The sequence below is a fragment of the Diabrotica undecimpunctata genome, chromosome 5 (genome assembly GCF_040954645.1).
Source record: "Diabrotica undecimpunctata isolate CICGRU chromosome 5, icDiaUnde3, whole genome shotgun sequence".
NCBI classification, from domain to species: domain Eukaryota; kingdom Metazoa; phylum Arthropoda; class Insecta; order Coleoptera; family Chrysomelidae; genus Diabrotica; species Diabrotica undecimpunctata.
In genome coordinates, this window is record NC_092807.1 from 144996169 (window position 1) to 145014540 (window position 18372).

Sequence of the window (18372 nt, forward strand, 5' to 3'; positions counted from 1 at the left end):
ATATGCTCCATATATGTTCAATAGGATTAATGTTTGGGATTTGAATTTTGTAATACCAAACTCTTTAAGATATTGTGTTACAATCTTTGCGTGTGTGGTGTCACGTTACCTTGCATTAACAGAAAAATATTGACAATAAATCATCCAGCATCACATGACGTAGGTTCTCCATTATGTATTTATGTGCTGTCTCAATCAGAAGAACAGTGTGTGCGTGTCTCAAAAGAAATACCTACTCAAACTATTACTAAGTCCCCAGAGCAGCAGTAAGTAATAGTGTGATGTTGGTAGTAGAGTGATTCGGACATCTTGTTTCATATTTCACAATGAGCATGTTGCTGGACTAAAAGCTGTCACTATACCATTAAATTGTGTCAAACAATAAAATCCCTACTGGTCCTTGTGCTTACTGAAGATGGATTTGAGACATTTTCTCAGTTTGCGTCTGGTCTCGCAATGCAAACACAGTAAGTATGCGATCTTCTTCGAACTATTGTCTTCTTTCTGGCACCTGTATCAGTAAGTTAAAGGCACCAAAAAATCTTTAATAAGTTCTTCACACGAATGAACAACTAGCATTCAATTATATTGTAGATCTGACTTGCTAAGTTTTTCAGTGATGTAACAATTTGAACACTCTTGATACCTTTTCATCAATATTAATGTCCAATGTAACACTAAGATATCTATAGAATATAAAACTATATGTTGACAAATACAATCCAAATTGGATTTCACAATTATTAGACTTGTATGAATTATATTTGCCAACATATAATCGGTATGGACTCACATCAGCAAGTTTTTAATTATTTGAATGCTATATAAATCCATACAGTTATCAAAACAATATTCTGTTCTGAGAAATTTATAGTGTCATTAAATCCAGTTTTGTGAAATTATTTATTCCCTTTACAGGCTTTTCATGGCATCTCAATACACGTGATAATCGGTTTAACTTGGTTAACTGTCACTGCAAATTTTCCAATCTAATTTTTTTTTAATATTTTAGCTTCACTCTCTAAACTACGATCAATTTCTACTACTTTCAGATTTTCTTCATTTTTAAAAAAATATCCGCACCTTACAAACGACAATAAAAGGAAGCCTACGTAACTAAACCTTTTTCAAATACTCGAAAGCGTTAAGATTCATTTGTATTATATCGCATACAAAGTGTACAGCATCACTTTTAATATTAGTATGTCATAAGCAGAAGATCGGCGTGAACATACAACATGTTCCTAACGGTAAAAATGGTACTATTTCAGGCTACAAATTTTACTATAGCTTCAATGTAGTTTGATTATTTATAAAGCTGTCAATTGCAACCTGTATCATATATTTTCGGAGATATTAGAGAAAGTAATGTATGAGTTGCAATAACTTGAATCTTTGAATACATGTAATCTTGAATACATATTTTTATTTTTGTGTAAAAAATAAATTTGTTTAATTAAACAAATGGCAACATTTCTAACTATTCTTCTGATGAATGATATACTCTTGTATTTAAATTAAAATTTTATACTCTTTCTTAGTTGCTCTGGCTATTCAATACCCATAATTTGTGAGGTAGCCGACCTATAGATTTTCTTCTGATTTCTGATCTTCATAAAATAAATGAAACAAAGAAGCTGATATGTGGTATCCAGAAACAGAAAATAGAGTATTGACCACATATATTAACAGATAAATATAAAAGCAAAAATTTAAGGTAAACAAGGAACTGATAGATATATATCTCTATCTTCTACCTTTTTGAATCGTCAGTGAACATTAGGATTGGATTATCAGATTATCTAAATAAAATCTAGTTTAAAAAAGGTACTGGCGAGTGTTGACTATTGTTTTTTGCTGCTTCATTGTATTTTAAAAGAACCGATGAAAAAATATTTATAAGATAGAATTCCAAGAAGACAAGTCATAGCTGAAGTGATGAGGCGATTAATAGATGGATAAAAAAGTAAATGGTAATGAAAAGTAGTTAAATTTATGACAAATCATCCCTAAATGGAATAATGATTAGTTTATTACGATTAGTCTATAAGTATTAACTGTACTGCTGTGATCGAACGAGAAATGGTATATTCAGTTTGATATGTCCATTACCTAAAGATTAGTATGAAACTCTAGGTAAACGAAAGAACTAAAATATTTCTGCAGTTTCTGATGTAGTATCCTGTTTTATTTATGAGGAATTTTTTACTAAACAGAATGACAGTTTATAATGTTCATAGGGCGAATTAAGCTTCAAGTTAATTTGCAACCAACATTAGGAAAACAAACATTAATATTTAACGAAAAGTTATTGATAACTGTAAATGATAATCCCTAAATTAACGTGGCAGTAAAATTGTTCTGGACATTTTACAAGGATTATATACTGATTATCAAAAACGCCATACCAGCGTGATTTTCCTACAAATGTCATTAACACATTAAAAGTATTATCTACAAATTTTATAAGATAAAGAATACATTACCGGTGAATTGATGATGGTTGACATCTTGGAAATACTTACATCTGCAGAATTTAACTTTTAAGCTATATACTTACTTGTAAGTTTAGCTGACTAATTTTAAGACCATTAGAGTTTTAAAGGAAATCTTACCTGATCGATAATGTAGTTTCTTCTGCGCGTAGGTGCTGTAGTTAATAATCGATTTATACACCGCTGCATTCTGTCTATTAGGATACGCCATTTGCCTTTGTATTTGGATTTAAACGGCTCTCCAAATACCTAAAAGATATAATTTAGTTTGATGATCTGATTATCTAATTTTCCATCAAACATTACTTGGGTCAAAATATATATATATATATATATATATATATATATATATATATATATATATATATATATTGCTAAGTTTATTGTACCTACTAACACAACTGATGCAGTTTTGTTACTACTAATACGAGGCAAAAAAATTCTTAAAAAAAAATTTTTAAACAGTTAAATAAGGTATGTTATATAAGAGATTTGTTGAAGAATTATCAGTCAGTCAACATTTATAGGATCTATAAAACCCTGTAATTAAGCCACAAACGAATTCTGCATCCCTCCTCTGGTTTGTGCACAGCTCACATCTATTGCTATCCTTGTTGTACAGTACAGAGAATAAAATCCAAAATATCAAACATGTAACGCCAGTGTTATCCTTTAGATACACTATTATTATGTTTCGAGAGTTTTAAAGTTTTCTTATATTTCATATTATATGGACATAGAAGGCATTATTATAACAATATATATATATATATATATATATATATATATATATATATATATATATATATATATATATATATCTGCAACAATATATGCGCAACACATATGGTTAATTTTAAACGATAGAAATTTTACTTTAAAATTGAATTTGCCCCAAGAAATTTGTGATAGACTTTGTGAAATAAAATATATGGCTAAATCATTTTCACACTTACTGTCATTCTTTCTAGCATGGTGGTGTTTCCTATTACTGTATATTTCTTCTCCTTATTCTCTGCTATATGTTCATTGACCCAATGAGTTTTACCAGAAGCAGGTAAACCAAACATTAAAAGTACCTAAAATAAAACAAATAATGAAATAAACCAGCTATAACCAAACAAAAAATTTAACCATTTTAAACAGTATATTAAAAATAGCCATTTTGTTATTCGTAATCACCATTTGATTTGTGAATTGGCCCAATATCTCATTGTGATATGCAACAGTAATATGCTCTAAAAATGCCACACATCTTTGACATAAGTAACTAACAACCACAAATAACTTTTTAGAGATGCAATAGATCTGCTATAACAAAAAATTTCAGCTGATTTCAGGTCATATTGAAATATTACTAGCAAACATATAAAACTAAGCATGATTGAATATGAAAACAATAAACGCATTTGTTAATATAGGGTGTTTCCCACATTAGTTCCATTCTCTGAGGCATTCCGTGAATCAGCTATATTAGAATATACTTCTGGGCCATGTTGCTCCACTCCTCTATAAACTCAACACAATCAGTTGCAAAACAAATGCTCTCTTATAACGGAACAATTTGCATTTTTCTACAGTCTAATCATGTTTAGTTAAACAATTACTCGCTGTTTGTATAGAAATTATTACAGGTTCAGATGTTTACATCAGTGTTTTACAATTTGGCTGTGAGAGGTTTTGTCAGTTCCTCCATCGGGCGAGTCCCCAGATGGCAGATAGAGGAATATTCTCACCGGTAAGACCGGTGGGTAGGGAGGAAATAAAATACTCCCCGGACTAAGCGAACAAACGCTGACAGAAAATGCTAGCCCTCTAGGTTGGGGGGTTGGGCATAGGGTTAACACCCCAACACCATAAAAAAGTCTTATGAAAATTCAAGAAGAGTCCGGACTGAAATCTAGACGACGACTTAACGTTAAAAAAGGACAAAGATTTAGGTTTATTCACGTAGAATGTAAGATCGCTATACAGACTAGGGGCCTTATAGACGCTTATTGACAATTTAGAAATATATCGAATAATTGCACTTCAGGAAATGAGATGGTTGGGAAAGAAAATTTTTGAAAAAAGGAATTTGATGATATATTATAGCTGCCACCCAACAGAAAATAACATAAAATGAGCTACATAGTCAATAAAAGACTGAAACATCTTATAATAGACTTCCAACCTATCAACGACAGACTACGCAAAATAAAAATCATAATGTAAATTCTTTAAATATTTGATATAGTTAAAGAGTGGATGAAGCGAGAAGAGGCAGGCCTAGAGCATGATTTAAGGACCAGGTGGAAGACAACCTACGAGTGTTCAGAACACGAAATTGAAAAACGAAGGCGAAAATCAGAAAGAAATGGAAGCAGATCCTAGAACAGGCCAAGACCCACTATGGGTTGTAGAGCAAATGATGATGATGTTTTATAATTTGCTTACAACATTACACAACTTTTCCATATGAACTTTTCAGATATGTTTTGTTTAATCCTACTGTAATTGATAAGCTTACTTATCACAAATTGTGATAATTGTAATTATAAGATCACAAACTGTTCACCTAACTGTTTCATGCATAACCGCAAACAAAGTATACTGATTATGTCAAACAAAACCAAAAAATTCAAATTTTTAATTATCTTATAAATTAATTGGCACTTTATTTCTGGCACACATTTAAAATTTTATGAAATCTACTGAGAATATTTAGAAATATGTTTTGTAGTACCAATGTTGTGTATGTTAACTTTATAAAAGTTCATGTAAAAATATTATTGCATAAAATATATGATTGTATTACCACATGACATACAAACATTGTGTGATTAGAAAATAAATGATGAAAACATACCTCACATTCTGATTTAGCTTCTGGTCTTGTCGGTCCAGAAACTTTATTTTCAGCTTTGCTAATGAACTTATAATCTGTAAGTTCTGATGGAATTGTAAACCAAGGTTCTGCCTTCTCCCCAAAGTTGACTTCAAATGCATAATTTCTAGAAACAATGTGTGGGTAGAGTACAAAATTTTCAGGCATTTCTGATTTGGATATTTCAGTAGGAGGTAGTAGTTCTCCGTTAACTGAAAATCGAAGAATTATGGAAGATTCTGTAATATCCTAAAAATACATCAAATAAATATATCTGCATTATATATCCCTATAATATATTACCAGGTAAGCCCCAATTACAGCATCAGTATCAAAAGTTATCCCATAATCGGAAAATTTCTTATCTGTAACAAATTTTCCAGATGAATCATAACCAAATGAATGTTTATCTTCGCCTAATTGTAATGAAGAACTTGATAGTGACCATCCTATCCTAACACAGTGTGTTGGAATAACGGTAGCATCTGATTTTTCACTACTTTTATCATGTTTCTCATCTTCTTCCATTGGCTTTTCTTCAGTTTCTTTGTTTGACTTCTCATCAGAATTTTCTTCTCCTTTGAGTTCTTGAGGTTTATCAGTACTTTCCGATGGTTTTTCAGCTGCAGATTCTCTGTTTTCTACATTTTCACTCTCAGTAACTTCCATGGGCTCTTCCTTATTTTCTAAGCTAGCCTCTTTATTTTCACTAGTATCATCTTTTTCTGTGTTATCCTCCTTCTTTTCACGCGATTGATCTCTTTCGTCATGTTTTTCCTCATTATCAGATTTGTTTGTCCTTTCCCTTCTGTGGTCCCTATGAGATCTCTCTAATTCAGAGATGTCAAACTTAAGTTTCTCTGTAATTTTTACTTCATAGCAAACCTTTCCATTGGACACACCATGTGTGGCTCTAGCACCTGCCCACACATAACTGAAAACACCATCAGTCAAAGGTTTTGCTGACAAAAATGTCCCTTTGTCTACCTCAAGATTAAGATCGGAATCAACTATAACAAAAAATTGGAATTAATAACAAAATAGGGCCAATGGTAAAATAAAAATATGATTTTGCAAAAACTTTTGGTGGTTTTGTGTGATATCTACACACTATTGTCTCTTGTCATCTTATCAACTGTTATATGACTGCATATAAAAAAAATAGCTGCATATCAAATAACATGAAGCATAAACTGATCTAAGGAATAAAAAACATAGCTTTTGTGGCTAGTGTTTTGTGATAATACATTGTTCTTGGGTTTATAGGTCGGAATCTGGAATTGCTTTTCACTGTGTGGAATGTTTTATTCCACACACCAAAAACTAAAAGTCAAAATCAGAATAGAATTGTTTAGTTTAAAATCATCAAAATTCACATAATTTATAGTATAAAGCATAATTTCAAATTTTAAAGCCTTATAGCAAATATATAGACATTTTTAAAGAACAATGTTTATGAGCATTTCTATTTATAAAGGTTAAATGAGATTGCCTCAGATTACTAAAGAAATATCATTTCAAACTCACTGCTTAAATACTACTAAGATAAACAACTATTGTACCAATGCATTTAAAATTTTTACTCAGTTATGAACCAAATAATTTCTTAAACCCATTAGTGAAATAATATGATATATCTTATATAAATATTGTTATCACAGAGCACCAAAAACTAAAACTCAAAAGTTTTTATTAGAGACTGCGAACACCAATGCGAGTCTAATCGAATTCATTGATGGAGAATAATGTACCTTTGGATTTACAGTTGAAAGTTTGTATCACTTCCTACCAAGATTACAAAGGCAAGCCATGAGTTCTAACTTCATATTTCAGCGATCATCATAGGCGATATCCACATTATTTTAGATCATAATATAACCTCTAAATGAGCATATTTAAAGTTATCTACAATACTTAGTAGGAATAACCCACAATTTTAATTAAAAATATGTTACATTTGACATTTCAATTTCCACCTTTGGAATCATTCTCTGACATGTAAATCCATACATCAAATGTAACATAGAAATGTAGTTTGCAGCTACTAAATTTACATTACATTACTTGGCAATATGTCATTGAATCATTGATGTGTGATAACTGAAAGTAACGATCTTAGTTTTCAGAATATCCAGCTTAGTTCAACAAAAACATGACAATTATAAAAAAGAGCAGAAACATAATGCATTTGTGCTTGTATGCCGTTATCTGATAGTTGGAACTTGTGATTACTTTAAAACTTGCGATTTGTGTAAAAATATGATTCTATTAATTCATACAATTTAATAATAAAAAAAAGAATAAATAGAAGGAAAAGTGAATATATATTGAAAAACATCACAAATTATACACTTACACCAACTAAGCTGAACCATATCTGCATCAAATGCAGGCTCATCTTCTTTGGGTGGCGACCTTGCTCTCCTACCATCTCTGGATGGAGACCCACCCCGTCTTCGTTTTTCATCTTTTTTGCTTTCTGGTGAGTTACTACTTCGTCTTCTTTTATGACTTCTTTTGTCATTTTCATGTGTTTTGGATTTTCTGACATCTGATTTTGCAGGAGATTTTGATCCATCTTGTACTTCCATGGGAGTTTCTTTATCTGCCTAAAAATCAATACATAAAATATTACAACCTGGACAAATTCACAAATGTAAACTGATTGAATATTGTAATGAATAAGAAAATTTTGCACCCACTTGATTAGTAATTAATTGATTGTGATAACACTGTCACTGATAAGATAAATAATCTTGCTATATGTACAGTACATATAAAATCATAATAGATTCAAAATCATGATCTATGTAGTTAAAATATATCTGAAATATCTAAAATGCAAAAAGGAGTTAAGGGTGACTGCTTTACTTCATGTATTGTTCAATAAAGCCATATAAAAAAAATGTAAATAGAAAGGTAATGATAATGACTGCTGAAAACTAAATATGTGAATAATCAACAGACCCAGGTGTCATGGCTCAGGGGTTATGATACTGGCTTACCAAGCCTGGATGCCCAGGTTGGGAAAATAAAACACAAAAATAAAAAGGAAGGCAAAAATATTAAGCATAATGAAGCATATGAACACATGTGTAAACTGAATTAGAAGATGCTGGTTCAAAATAAAAACTTTCTTTCTTTCTCCCCTTCCTTTTACCCTAACAGGGTGTCGGATTAAAATAAATATCAAATAAAATAAAATAAATAAAATAAATATCAAAATAAAAACAAATTATGCAAAATATGTAATATGCAAAAATATAAGAACAAATAAAATAAAGAATAGAAGATCTACAAACACTTGTGATATTTTAGTCAGGCCAATTATTATAAATGACAGCTTGTCATATGTAAATTAAATTAGTTAATTGTAAATTAGTAAATATTAAATAATACCTGTTCTCCATTCTCTTCATCTGGTTTATCATTAGGTTGTTCTTCATCTTTGGATGACTTTTGCTTCTCTATAGACTTCAGTGCATCATCAAGTTTTTCTTGTGTTTTAACAACAATTTTTTCAGGTGTTTTTTCAGTATTCTCAGATGCTTTTTCTGCAGCTACTTCCTTTTCTGGCAACTTGCTTGGTACAGAAGCAGTTTTTTCTGTTTTACTCTCTATTGGTGGTTTGGGTGTAGGCTGAATTTTTTCTATGGTTTTTGTAGCCACATTCAGTTTTTCTTGTGTTTTATTGACATTTTTTTCAGCTACTAATTTATCATTCACCTTAGAAGCAATTGCAGATGGTTTGTTTGCTGTTGAAATAGATTTTTCTGTTCCTTGAATTTTTTCTGATGCTTGCGTTGCAGTTACAGGTTTTTCTAGTGCATTTTTCTGTACAGGTTTTTCTGCTGATTTTGCAGTTGCAGGAACAGGTTTTTCTGGTGACTTAACTGGTGTAGTGGGTTTTTCTACTTTAACCTCAGAATGTTTTTCTGGTGTTTTAACAATGACAGGTTTCTGTGGAGATTTAACTGGTGTTGCAGGTTTTTCCACTTTAACTGCAGCAGGTTTATCTGGAGTTTTAGCCACAGGCTTTTCTGGTGACTTAACGGGTGTTGTAGGTTTTTCCACTTTTACTGCTCCTTGAGTTGCTACAAGTTTTTCTGGAGTCTTGGTAACAGGTGCTGGTTTTTCTGGTGTTTTAGCCTGAGTTGTAGGTGATACAGATGCTTTGTTTACAGGTGCTGATTTTTCTGGCGTTTTAGCCTGAGTTGTAGGTGATACAGATGCTTTATTTACAGGTACTTTATCTTCTGTGCTGCTGGCAGGTTTAGCAGGTACAGAAGCTGGTGGTTTTATATCTGTGTTACTTGTTTCTGGCTTTTTTTCTGGTGTAACAGATGTTTCAGACTTTTCATCTGCTGGTTTTTTTGGCGAAGTTGTTGCAGGCTTTGGTGCTTCAGCAGCTTTTCGTTTTGATGGTGTTTCAACTTTTTCAGCTATGACAGATAATTTTGTCTTTTCTAAAACAGCAGTACTTCTTCTTGATCTTGTCTGAAAGTAATTAAAATACAATAATTTTTTTAAATACACACTAAATGCTATTTGCCATGAATTATTCATAATTTGTGAGTATTTATATTGAATTTCATAACTTTCAAAAATATACAATAAAAACAAATCTCAAATCATATCATACATTCTCTGAAGTCAATATACCAATATGATGCAAAGACATCAACAAATTTCTCCTGTAAATTTAGCAGTTCCTAAAGTATCATAAGAAAGTAATGTTGTCAAATACACTATTTATCTTTGTCTTTCGAAGTTTTAGACAAAGACAAATACTAATGTTAAAAGATCTATCAGAATTTATATAGTTTATTTGAGGTTGTTTGTTAAGATTTATTTTTCTTATACAATAAAAAAAATGTTATCTGAGTCAATTTCATTATTTAAATATTGTGAGCCTTAAACTATTGTATCTTAAACTAAGTAAATTGCAACAAATATGACAGATTTTAAAGCCTATACAACCAGTTGAAAGTGAATTTAATTGTATATTTTGAATGAGAAACTGGTCCATTATAAATACAGTAGAACATTATTTTTGAAATAATATATGTTACCTTTCACAACCATGTACATCTGTTCAAGTAAATTTTGCAGGAGAGTAATAAAACATAATCTCAGTGCTCTGCTAATGAAATCTGATTAATTATGTCTTGTCCTTCCAGATTTAAAATAATGACAACAGAAAAATATGATTATTAAGAATTATTTAAGATTTAGATTTAAGTATACATATGTAAAATTTAACATGTTTGGATAAAAAACTTGAATATAACACTCTACACATTCTAAATTGTATTAAAATGTGTTGTTTGTATGGCAGCTCTTTCTATATAAGAAATTAGACATTTTTACATATTACTTCTGTAGTTTTTTTTACACCTTCCATACTTACTTCATCCCTTTCATCTCCAGATACTCTTCTTAATGATTTTCTAACTGATTCACCAGATTTAGAGTCTTCAATTGTAGTATTTGCCTTTTCATCAGAGGACAATCTTCTAGATTTCCTAACTGGTTCAGGTGTATTTGCTCTATCATCAGTAGACAATCTTCGCGATTTCCTGACTGGCTCAGCTGGTTTTGAATCCTCAACAGTTGCATTTTCTTTGGGTGTATCTGATGCAGAAAAAGAAAATTATCAACTAGCCTATGTATATTGGTAATTATAGAGCAAAAGAGTTAGCCTTGAAAATGTGCAATTTTGTGGACTTGTTAAAAAACAGTAAAGAAAAACTCTAATTTTAATGTTTTCTTTGGTGCAAACAAGTAAAAGTGTCAAAAAAAAATTAAAAAAATGTGAATTTTGTAAACCTTATTCACACAGAAAATGCATTTGCATCACTTACAACTGAAAAATAGACAATGTTTTCCTCATTGCGTATCAAAATTTTTATTCACATTATATTGGACTCATGCTTCAGTATGAAAAAAGAAGAATCATATCAGTTAACTGTTTATTAAAATGAACAAATTAGACAAAAAATGATAACCTGAATCACTACTAGAAAAGAAAACTAATTATGCATTATGTATTTTTACTTTTATATTCTCTATTCTATAATCAAATTATTGTCCAATTTCACCAAAAATACCTAAATATTTAAGAATTACGTAAGTGGGCTTAGGTACTTCCTAACTCTAAAATAGATTTCACCACATGCTAAGAATTGCCTAAACTACTTAAGCAGTTTGCATTATTGTAGGATACGTTTTGCAATCTCCCTAAATATTTTAGGTATCACTTATAGTTGAAAGTGAGGTTATGTTTTTACAAATTTGACAGATGTACCTGTGAATTGTCAATAACTAGTTTCTTAATTTATGTGTTGATATTCGGTAGTTAGTTGTATTTTTATATTATTTTATATTAATAAGTGTTCCTTTGGTACTATTCACAATATGGAAGAACTGAAATTTATCGAAAAATCTGGATTGGTTCAAATCATCTGATTCTAAAGAACAGAAAGAAGACTTTGAGTTATCAAGAATCGACGAAATTATTTTGAAACTTAGGATGTGGATTTTTTTTAAAATGTCTAAACCAACAGTTTTATATGTGTTAGAACAAACAAAATGATTTGGAGTTTATTACAGACAAGTATGTGCAAGTTTAAATACAAAATGTTAATAAATTACATTTAATTTCTTTTTCAGGAACAATTCTTTATCACTCATAAATAAGCTATTGCAAACATTGTGATTTTATGCAACTGGAAACTTTCTATTAGAACTAGGAGATTTTAGAACAGATATAAGAACACTTATAGAAGAGCAGTTCAAATGGGTGATTTGGTTACGGTTTATACTTTAAAAGAGGGTGGCTGCATAAACTCACAGCGTGGTGCCGTGGCCGTCGGCTTAAAACTATCATGAAAATTTCATAATGAAATATGTAGTTAGGGGGAAGTGGGAAAGGAGTATGAATGGGTAACTTTGCATCTACGCCTAAACAAATTTCGATGCCATTGATTTTGTTTTTTCACAATAAAATCTTTATTTTTAATATATTAAATTGTTAAATTTTTAATTTTAAAACTTAAAAATGTATGATATTTACAATATTCAAAGTATTTATTTTTTTAATTGTATAACTTTGAATTAAAAATTGGTTTGTTCCAACACAACGAAAAACCATCACATAACTTTTTATTATACTGTTTTTCTGCCTAGAAATTAACGAAACATTTGTAAAAAATTTCAATTAAAAAAAAAGAGTATTCAATGAAACTTTTTACTAAATTATGAAATTTTCCATTTTGCCAAAACTTCCAAACTTCCATTTCATCCATAATTTTTTAATAACAACAAAAAGCATTCCTGATTTATTTTTGAAATAACAAAATAAACTTTAACAGTACCTTTTAATGAACAGTATATGTGAAAGTTTTTACACTGTATGGGTACTATTTAATCTTGTTTTAAAATAACTAATAGTAGTATCTAAAACATAATTTTCACAATGAATGAATATTGGTGAAATTATTACAATATAGTCTTAAACTGATTTATACTTAAGATTTGTACATATTTCAATTAAAAATTTGAATCATAATAATTTTTCTAAAAAGATTAATTTATTAAAAGTTAAAATAATATTATTTTCTTTAAAAAATTTTATAAAACGCAAAAATTTAATCCTATTCTACGACCACCCGGCATCTACATATAAAAATATCTAAAGTTGCATTTATTCATATTCCACTCTTTCATATTTTAGAAGCAATAGTAGAGCCACAGCTGACATGACCGCTCCTTAGTGATACCACGTGCAACACATGCGTTCCACTCGACTCACTTTTTGCTAACTTTCAAAAATAACAGTGAACAATTCTTCTATAAGCGTCTATATTCTTTAGTATAAGTGCCAGTACTAGTTGCAGGGTAATTAAATGTGTGACAACAAAACATTGGTGAGTTAATTAAAGCTGGCCAAATAAATCAACCACTTGGTAATCAAAAACAATATGACATTGCAAGAGATGTTATTGTCCAAATTTTTTTCAATAATATATGAATCAAATAGACTAGTTTTTATAATACAAATCTTAAAAAATAAAGTTAAATTAATTAGTTCTAACCTCAAAGGTTAATATTAAAGAGAAAAAATTATATAATCTACCTAACAAACTAGTGTTGTCTTTCAAAAACCCATTCATGATTTCATTGAAGGTGTGTTATTAAAAATTGTTAATAAAAAAACAGTGAGGTTGAGACCATAGCAAAACTTAATGAACAAAATAACGGAAACAAGTAGAAAATATGGACTGGATATAAACACCAGCAAAACCAAGCTAATGATCATCAGCAAGAAAAACATAACTGGAGCAAATCTGTATGTGAACCAAATGAGAATTGAACGTGTCTCACAATACAACTACTTGGGAACTATAATTAATGAGACGTGGGACAATACCCACGAGATTAAATGTCGCATGGGAAAGGCAAAAAGTGTATTCTTGACTATGAGTTCTGTGTTCAAGAGCCATGACCTCACCCTAGACACAAAAATAAGGCTCCTTAAATGTTATGTGTACTCAATGCTTCTGTACGGAGTAGAAACGTGGACATTGAAGGCAGAAGGTCTATCAAAACTTCAGGCTTTTGAGCTATGGTCATACAGAAGGATCCTGAAGATACCATGGACAGACAAAGTCACCAATGAAGAAGTACTGCGGAGGATGAACACAACTGCGGATTTGGTCAACATCGTGAAGAGCCGTAAGCTGCAGTACTTGGGACATATAATGAGAAATCAAGGCAGATACGAGATACTTCAATGCATTTTGCAAGGTAAAATTGAAGGAAAAAGGGCCCCAGGACGAAGAAGAATATCCTGGCTTGCTAACCTGAGAGCATGGTATAGAAAGACCTCAACACAGCTATTTCGTATAGCAACCAACAAAGTCATCATAGCCAAGATGATCGCTAACGTTCGGAACGGACAGGCACCCTAAGAAGAAGCGGTTGAGACATCTTATTCTTCTTTTTATTTATCAACAATAGTTCAAATGTACCTGAGCTATTACCTAAGACAGCATTTCCTAGATAAGTAGATCTTTTTGTTGTCAAACATGATTGTTCCCAAGTATTGACTTAGGAAGTTCCTTTAGACAAAAATTACTTCCAAAGGCAACTGTTTAGGTATCTTTGGTGAAATTGGGATATGTCAGGATTTTTCTTAAAGAAAATTTTTCCCACACACAGAAATTTATCAGGTTATGAGTCTTATTGAATTCTATTTGAAATTTTGAACTAAACATAGCCTAATATTCTATTTTATTACCTTGTATAAAGCATATATAGTTCTTTCACTAAGCTTGATGATATTTTGACATATTTATTATCAGAAACATACACCACAAAAATTCCTCGACTTGATTCACTGATCTCAGTCCCCACCGTCTAGTAAATTTAGTATTTGTTTTTTTGCTACATTGGTTAAATTTTACATGATTAATCTTATTTTTTTTCAATTAAAGAAGGATGTAAAACTTAATTTCAGCTACTAATAATGTGTGATAGAAATTTTGGGTTGCATGTTTGAATAACTATAATCTATAATACATGCTGGCAAGGAAATAGAATTCAAACCTAATGCTCTTCTGGAATCAAACCAGGAGGTAATGTTATGATCTAAAAAGTTGTCGGGTACTGGGAAATGGGTAAATTAGAAATTTATTCCTAAATTTGTAGGAGTTGTTTGCTATTGCATACAGAAATAAAAATTAATAGATCACTGCAAAGGGCATGATACCTGTGTTGACGGAAAAAATACACTATAAAATCAATGTTTAAACCAAAATTGTATGAAATTATCAATCAAATTGAAGAAAAATGTAACAAAATACATCCTTTGTTTGGAAATACATCACAATGCAAATCAGTTCATTTCAAGTAACATTTAAAATAATGCAATATGCTGCAATGAGAATACTTGATAAATCAAAACTCATAGAATATTTATGTCCAAACATTATGATTATCTTTACATTTTTAAAATAATAAAGAAATTAAAGGCTGCATTTTTTTCTTTTACCCACAATTACTAAATGAGATAATTATATCAGCATACACATACAAAATATTGCAATGATTACTTAAAAGTAAATACAATTTTGGAGCTTGAAACAGAAATGCAGTAAATGTTGACATTGAAATATATATATATATATATATATATATATATATATATATATATATATATATATATATATATATATATATATATATATATATATATATATATATGTAAGCACTGACATTTCAACACTATTTACTATTCTATTATTGTTAATTATCTCGCTAAGTAATTGCTAGGTACTGTTATCAGCATTTAGATAAAATTTCGATGAAGAAAATTCAAAACCGATAACATTGTACCTGATCCCGCTTCATTATCCATTGCATCTTTCAAACGTTTGACCAAAACCGCTTTGACTCCTTTTTGGTCAAGACCTCTGTTAGCCAGTTCATTTCGCAAATCCACTACTTTTAGTTTCGATAGCTCTTCTATTGATGAACTCATTTTTAATATAAATTATGTTAACACTTGGAACGATATACACTTCATCAAATTGATTTCTCTACACACGCAAACCACGCGCAAAACTACAAATGGCGTCGCTTTTATTTGATTTAGTTGCATTTTTGGAACACGCTAACAATGTTACCAACTCATGTCGTATGTCAAAGCAGGAAAGTTAATAATTCAAATCAAGGAAAATATATTTGTTCTGCGATTATAACCGTCAACACATTTTCTCATATTTATAAAGGTTACTGGTTCTGTTTTTTTTTTTTGAATAAAAATAAGATATTTTTCTTATAATTTAAAATTATATTTTTGCTACCCAAATTTTTACGTAATACCGTAATAAACCTGTCGTACTCCAGCCAATTGGCTTATTATACATTGAGTAAATGCCTTGTTACTAAGTAAAGTCCTGGTATGTCACAATGTTAAAATTTATATACTTTTTAGGTACAGTTATCGTCACTATTTCAAAACAAATCTTCAACTTATGATTATGTACGTAAACTGTAAACTTTCTATTTTAATGATATCTAGTTAAAATTTCCAAAGAAAGCAGTAATTTTTTCATAACTGTACTGAAATGAATCAATGTGATAACTTACGTGGTAACGTGCCTAAAAATTGGTATTGTGAAATAATTTTTGAACTTAGGTACAAAATAACTACTTTAAATCATTAACTATCCAAAAACCTCTATTTTAAGCAAATTTTCGTTATCTATTCTGTCGTAATTTTTAAATTAACTGTACCTAAGGATAAAATTACAATTAAAGTTGCAAACTAGGGATTGTGTTAATGTTACCGTAATAAGTTGGCATTTTGATAGTGAGAAATTAGTTTGGCTATCACTTAATAGATGAGAAAATAAGTTCACGTGTCATTTAGTAGAAGGCAGCAGTGATGTATTAAATTGCGACAGATGCGCGTTTGCTGAATTTAAGAAAAATCTGCAAAACATAGAACACTAGTTTTGTGGTGGATTTTATTGTCTATGGGTTATGCAGTAACCATGGTAATACGAATCACGTGGTTCTGTTTAGCAAAGCGGCCCTCCCCAAGGTTAGTAGATATTAAGTATCTACTAACCTTGGATTCTACCAATCGTATTATTATATTTCAAGTTCCAGTACTTGGCCTCGTTGGCAACAATGTCGCTGTTCAGAGAAATTTCGAGAAAATCAAAATATTAAAATATGATGCACGTGCTGCCATCTATTCAAAAAATTGTTAAACGTTAGTTTATTTGAATGCCACTCATTTTAACTGCGGCGTGAACATACCCCCCTAACACATAACTTAGTATATCAAAATGACTGCGGTACCTATTCTACAAAACGGCTTTTGTATATAAAAATTCTCATCTTAGCCGGAATTTGAACTTGTAATTCCTGATTTTTTAGGCTGAGTAAGTTGATGCTATTACCACACCGCCACCAAGGAAGTTTGCGAGCCTTTTTGTTTTATTTTTTATTAAAAACAACAGAAGACCTACATGTCACTTTTATGTAACCACAGAGTAAGGGAGGAATCCGACTGCTCGACCAGACCGACCGTCCACGATCGACCAACATTACGAGTCTATGAAAATGTATGCACAGAGTCAGACTGGTGGACCGTCCATCACTTATAGCGACCGACCGCGATCGTCCAGTTTTAAAATTCGGACTTGTTGGAATTGTTTATCGTTGGTCGATGAATATGGAACATTTCGCATTCATTTATACTGCTCTAAGCAATGACATTGACCATTGACATTTCAAAATTTGTAATTAACCGATAATATTTGGGCTTGCTTATGCGATAATAATTTTGAAATTTAATAGAATGGGATATAACACAAATAATTCTTCTTTTTGGTGTCTTTAAAAAAAACGTCACGCACCCAAACTGTCCTACGCCTACGAAGACGTCTTCACATAAATAAGTGATAAAAAATTTATCAGTAGAATTATCGCTACTAATTCTATTCATAATTCAATTTTCTACAAAAAAACCCGATAAAATAATATTAGAAAAATGTGGTTATGTTGCTACAGCCTCCTGACGTTTTAACGGTCGGTCGATGGAACACGAACGAGTAATGTGAGTTTAAAAATAAAAATACAAAAGTTGGTTGATCGCCGTCGGACGGTTGGTCGTGGTCGGTCGATCAGTCTGATGCCTACCTTAATTGTTTCTTATTTTGTGATTTAACTAAGTAATGCAGTGCATGTTTACCTGGTTTAACTTGAAAATATTTTCGTGTATTAATGAATTAAAATAATTTATTGTAAATATTTATTAAGAAACAATCAAAAAACAAAGAGGAAACGTGTTCTGTGCTAAAAACGTAAAATCACTTTTCGGAACATACCTACGGTTTATGGCGGTTTGTTATCATTGTAGGTAACTTTAATTTGATAAATTTAAAAGAACTAAAATGTGGAATCGATTATTTTTACTATTGGCAGTCCTTATCT

General features: G+C 30.6%; 1 protein-coding gene across 2 annotated transcripts in view; it reads right to left on the reverse strand.

The window, feature by feature from the left end:
- LOC140441933 (uncharacterized) overlaps positions 1-16018 on the reverse strand; it is a 37801-nt gene extending 21783 nt beyond the window's left edge. For both annotated transcript variants that reach the window (XM_072532937.1, XM_072532938.1), the window contains exons 1-8: positions 15760-16018; positions 10772-10995; positions 8761-9858; positions 7718-7970; positions 5665-6371; positions 5344-5610; positions 3452-3574; positions 2616-2744 (exon numbers count right to left, since the gene is read on the reverse strand). In XM_072532937.1, the coding sequence (XP_072389038.1) occupies positions 2616-2744; positions 3452-3574; positions 5344-5610; positions 5665-6371; positions 7718-7970; positions 8761-9858; positions 10772-10995; positions 15760-15904 (2946 nt within the window). In that variant the 5' untranslated portion in view covers positions 15905-16018. The remainder of the gene's footprint in view (positions 1-2615; positions 2745-3451; positions 3575-5343; positions 5611-5664; positions 6372-7717; positions 7971-8760; positions 9859-10771; positions 10996-15759) is intronic.
- Positions 16019-18372: the final 2354 nt, after the last annotated feature.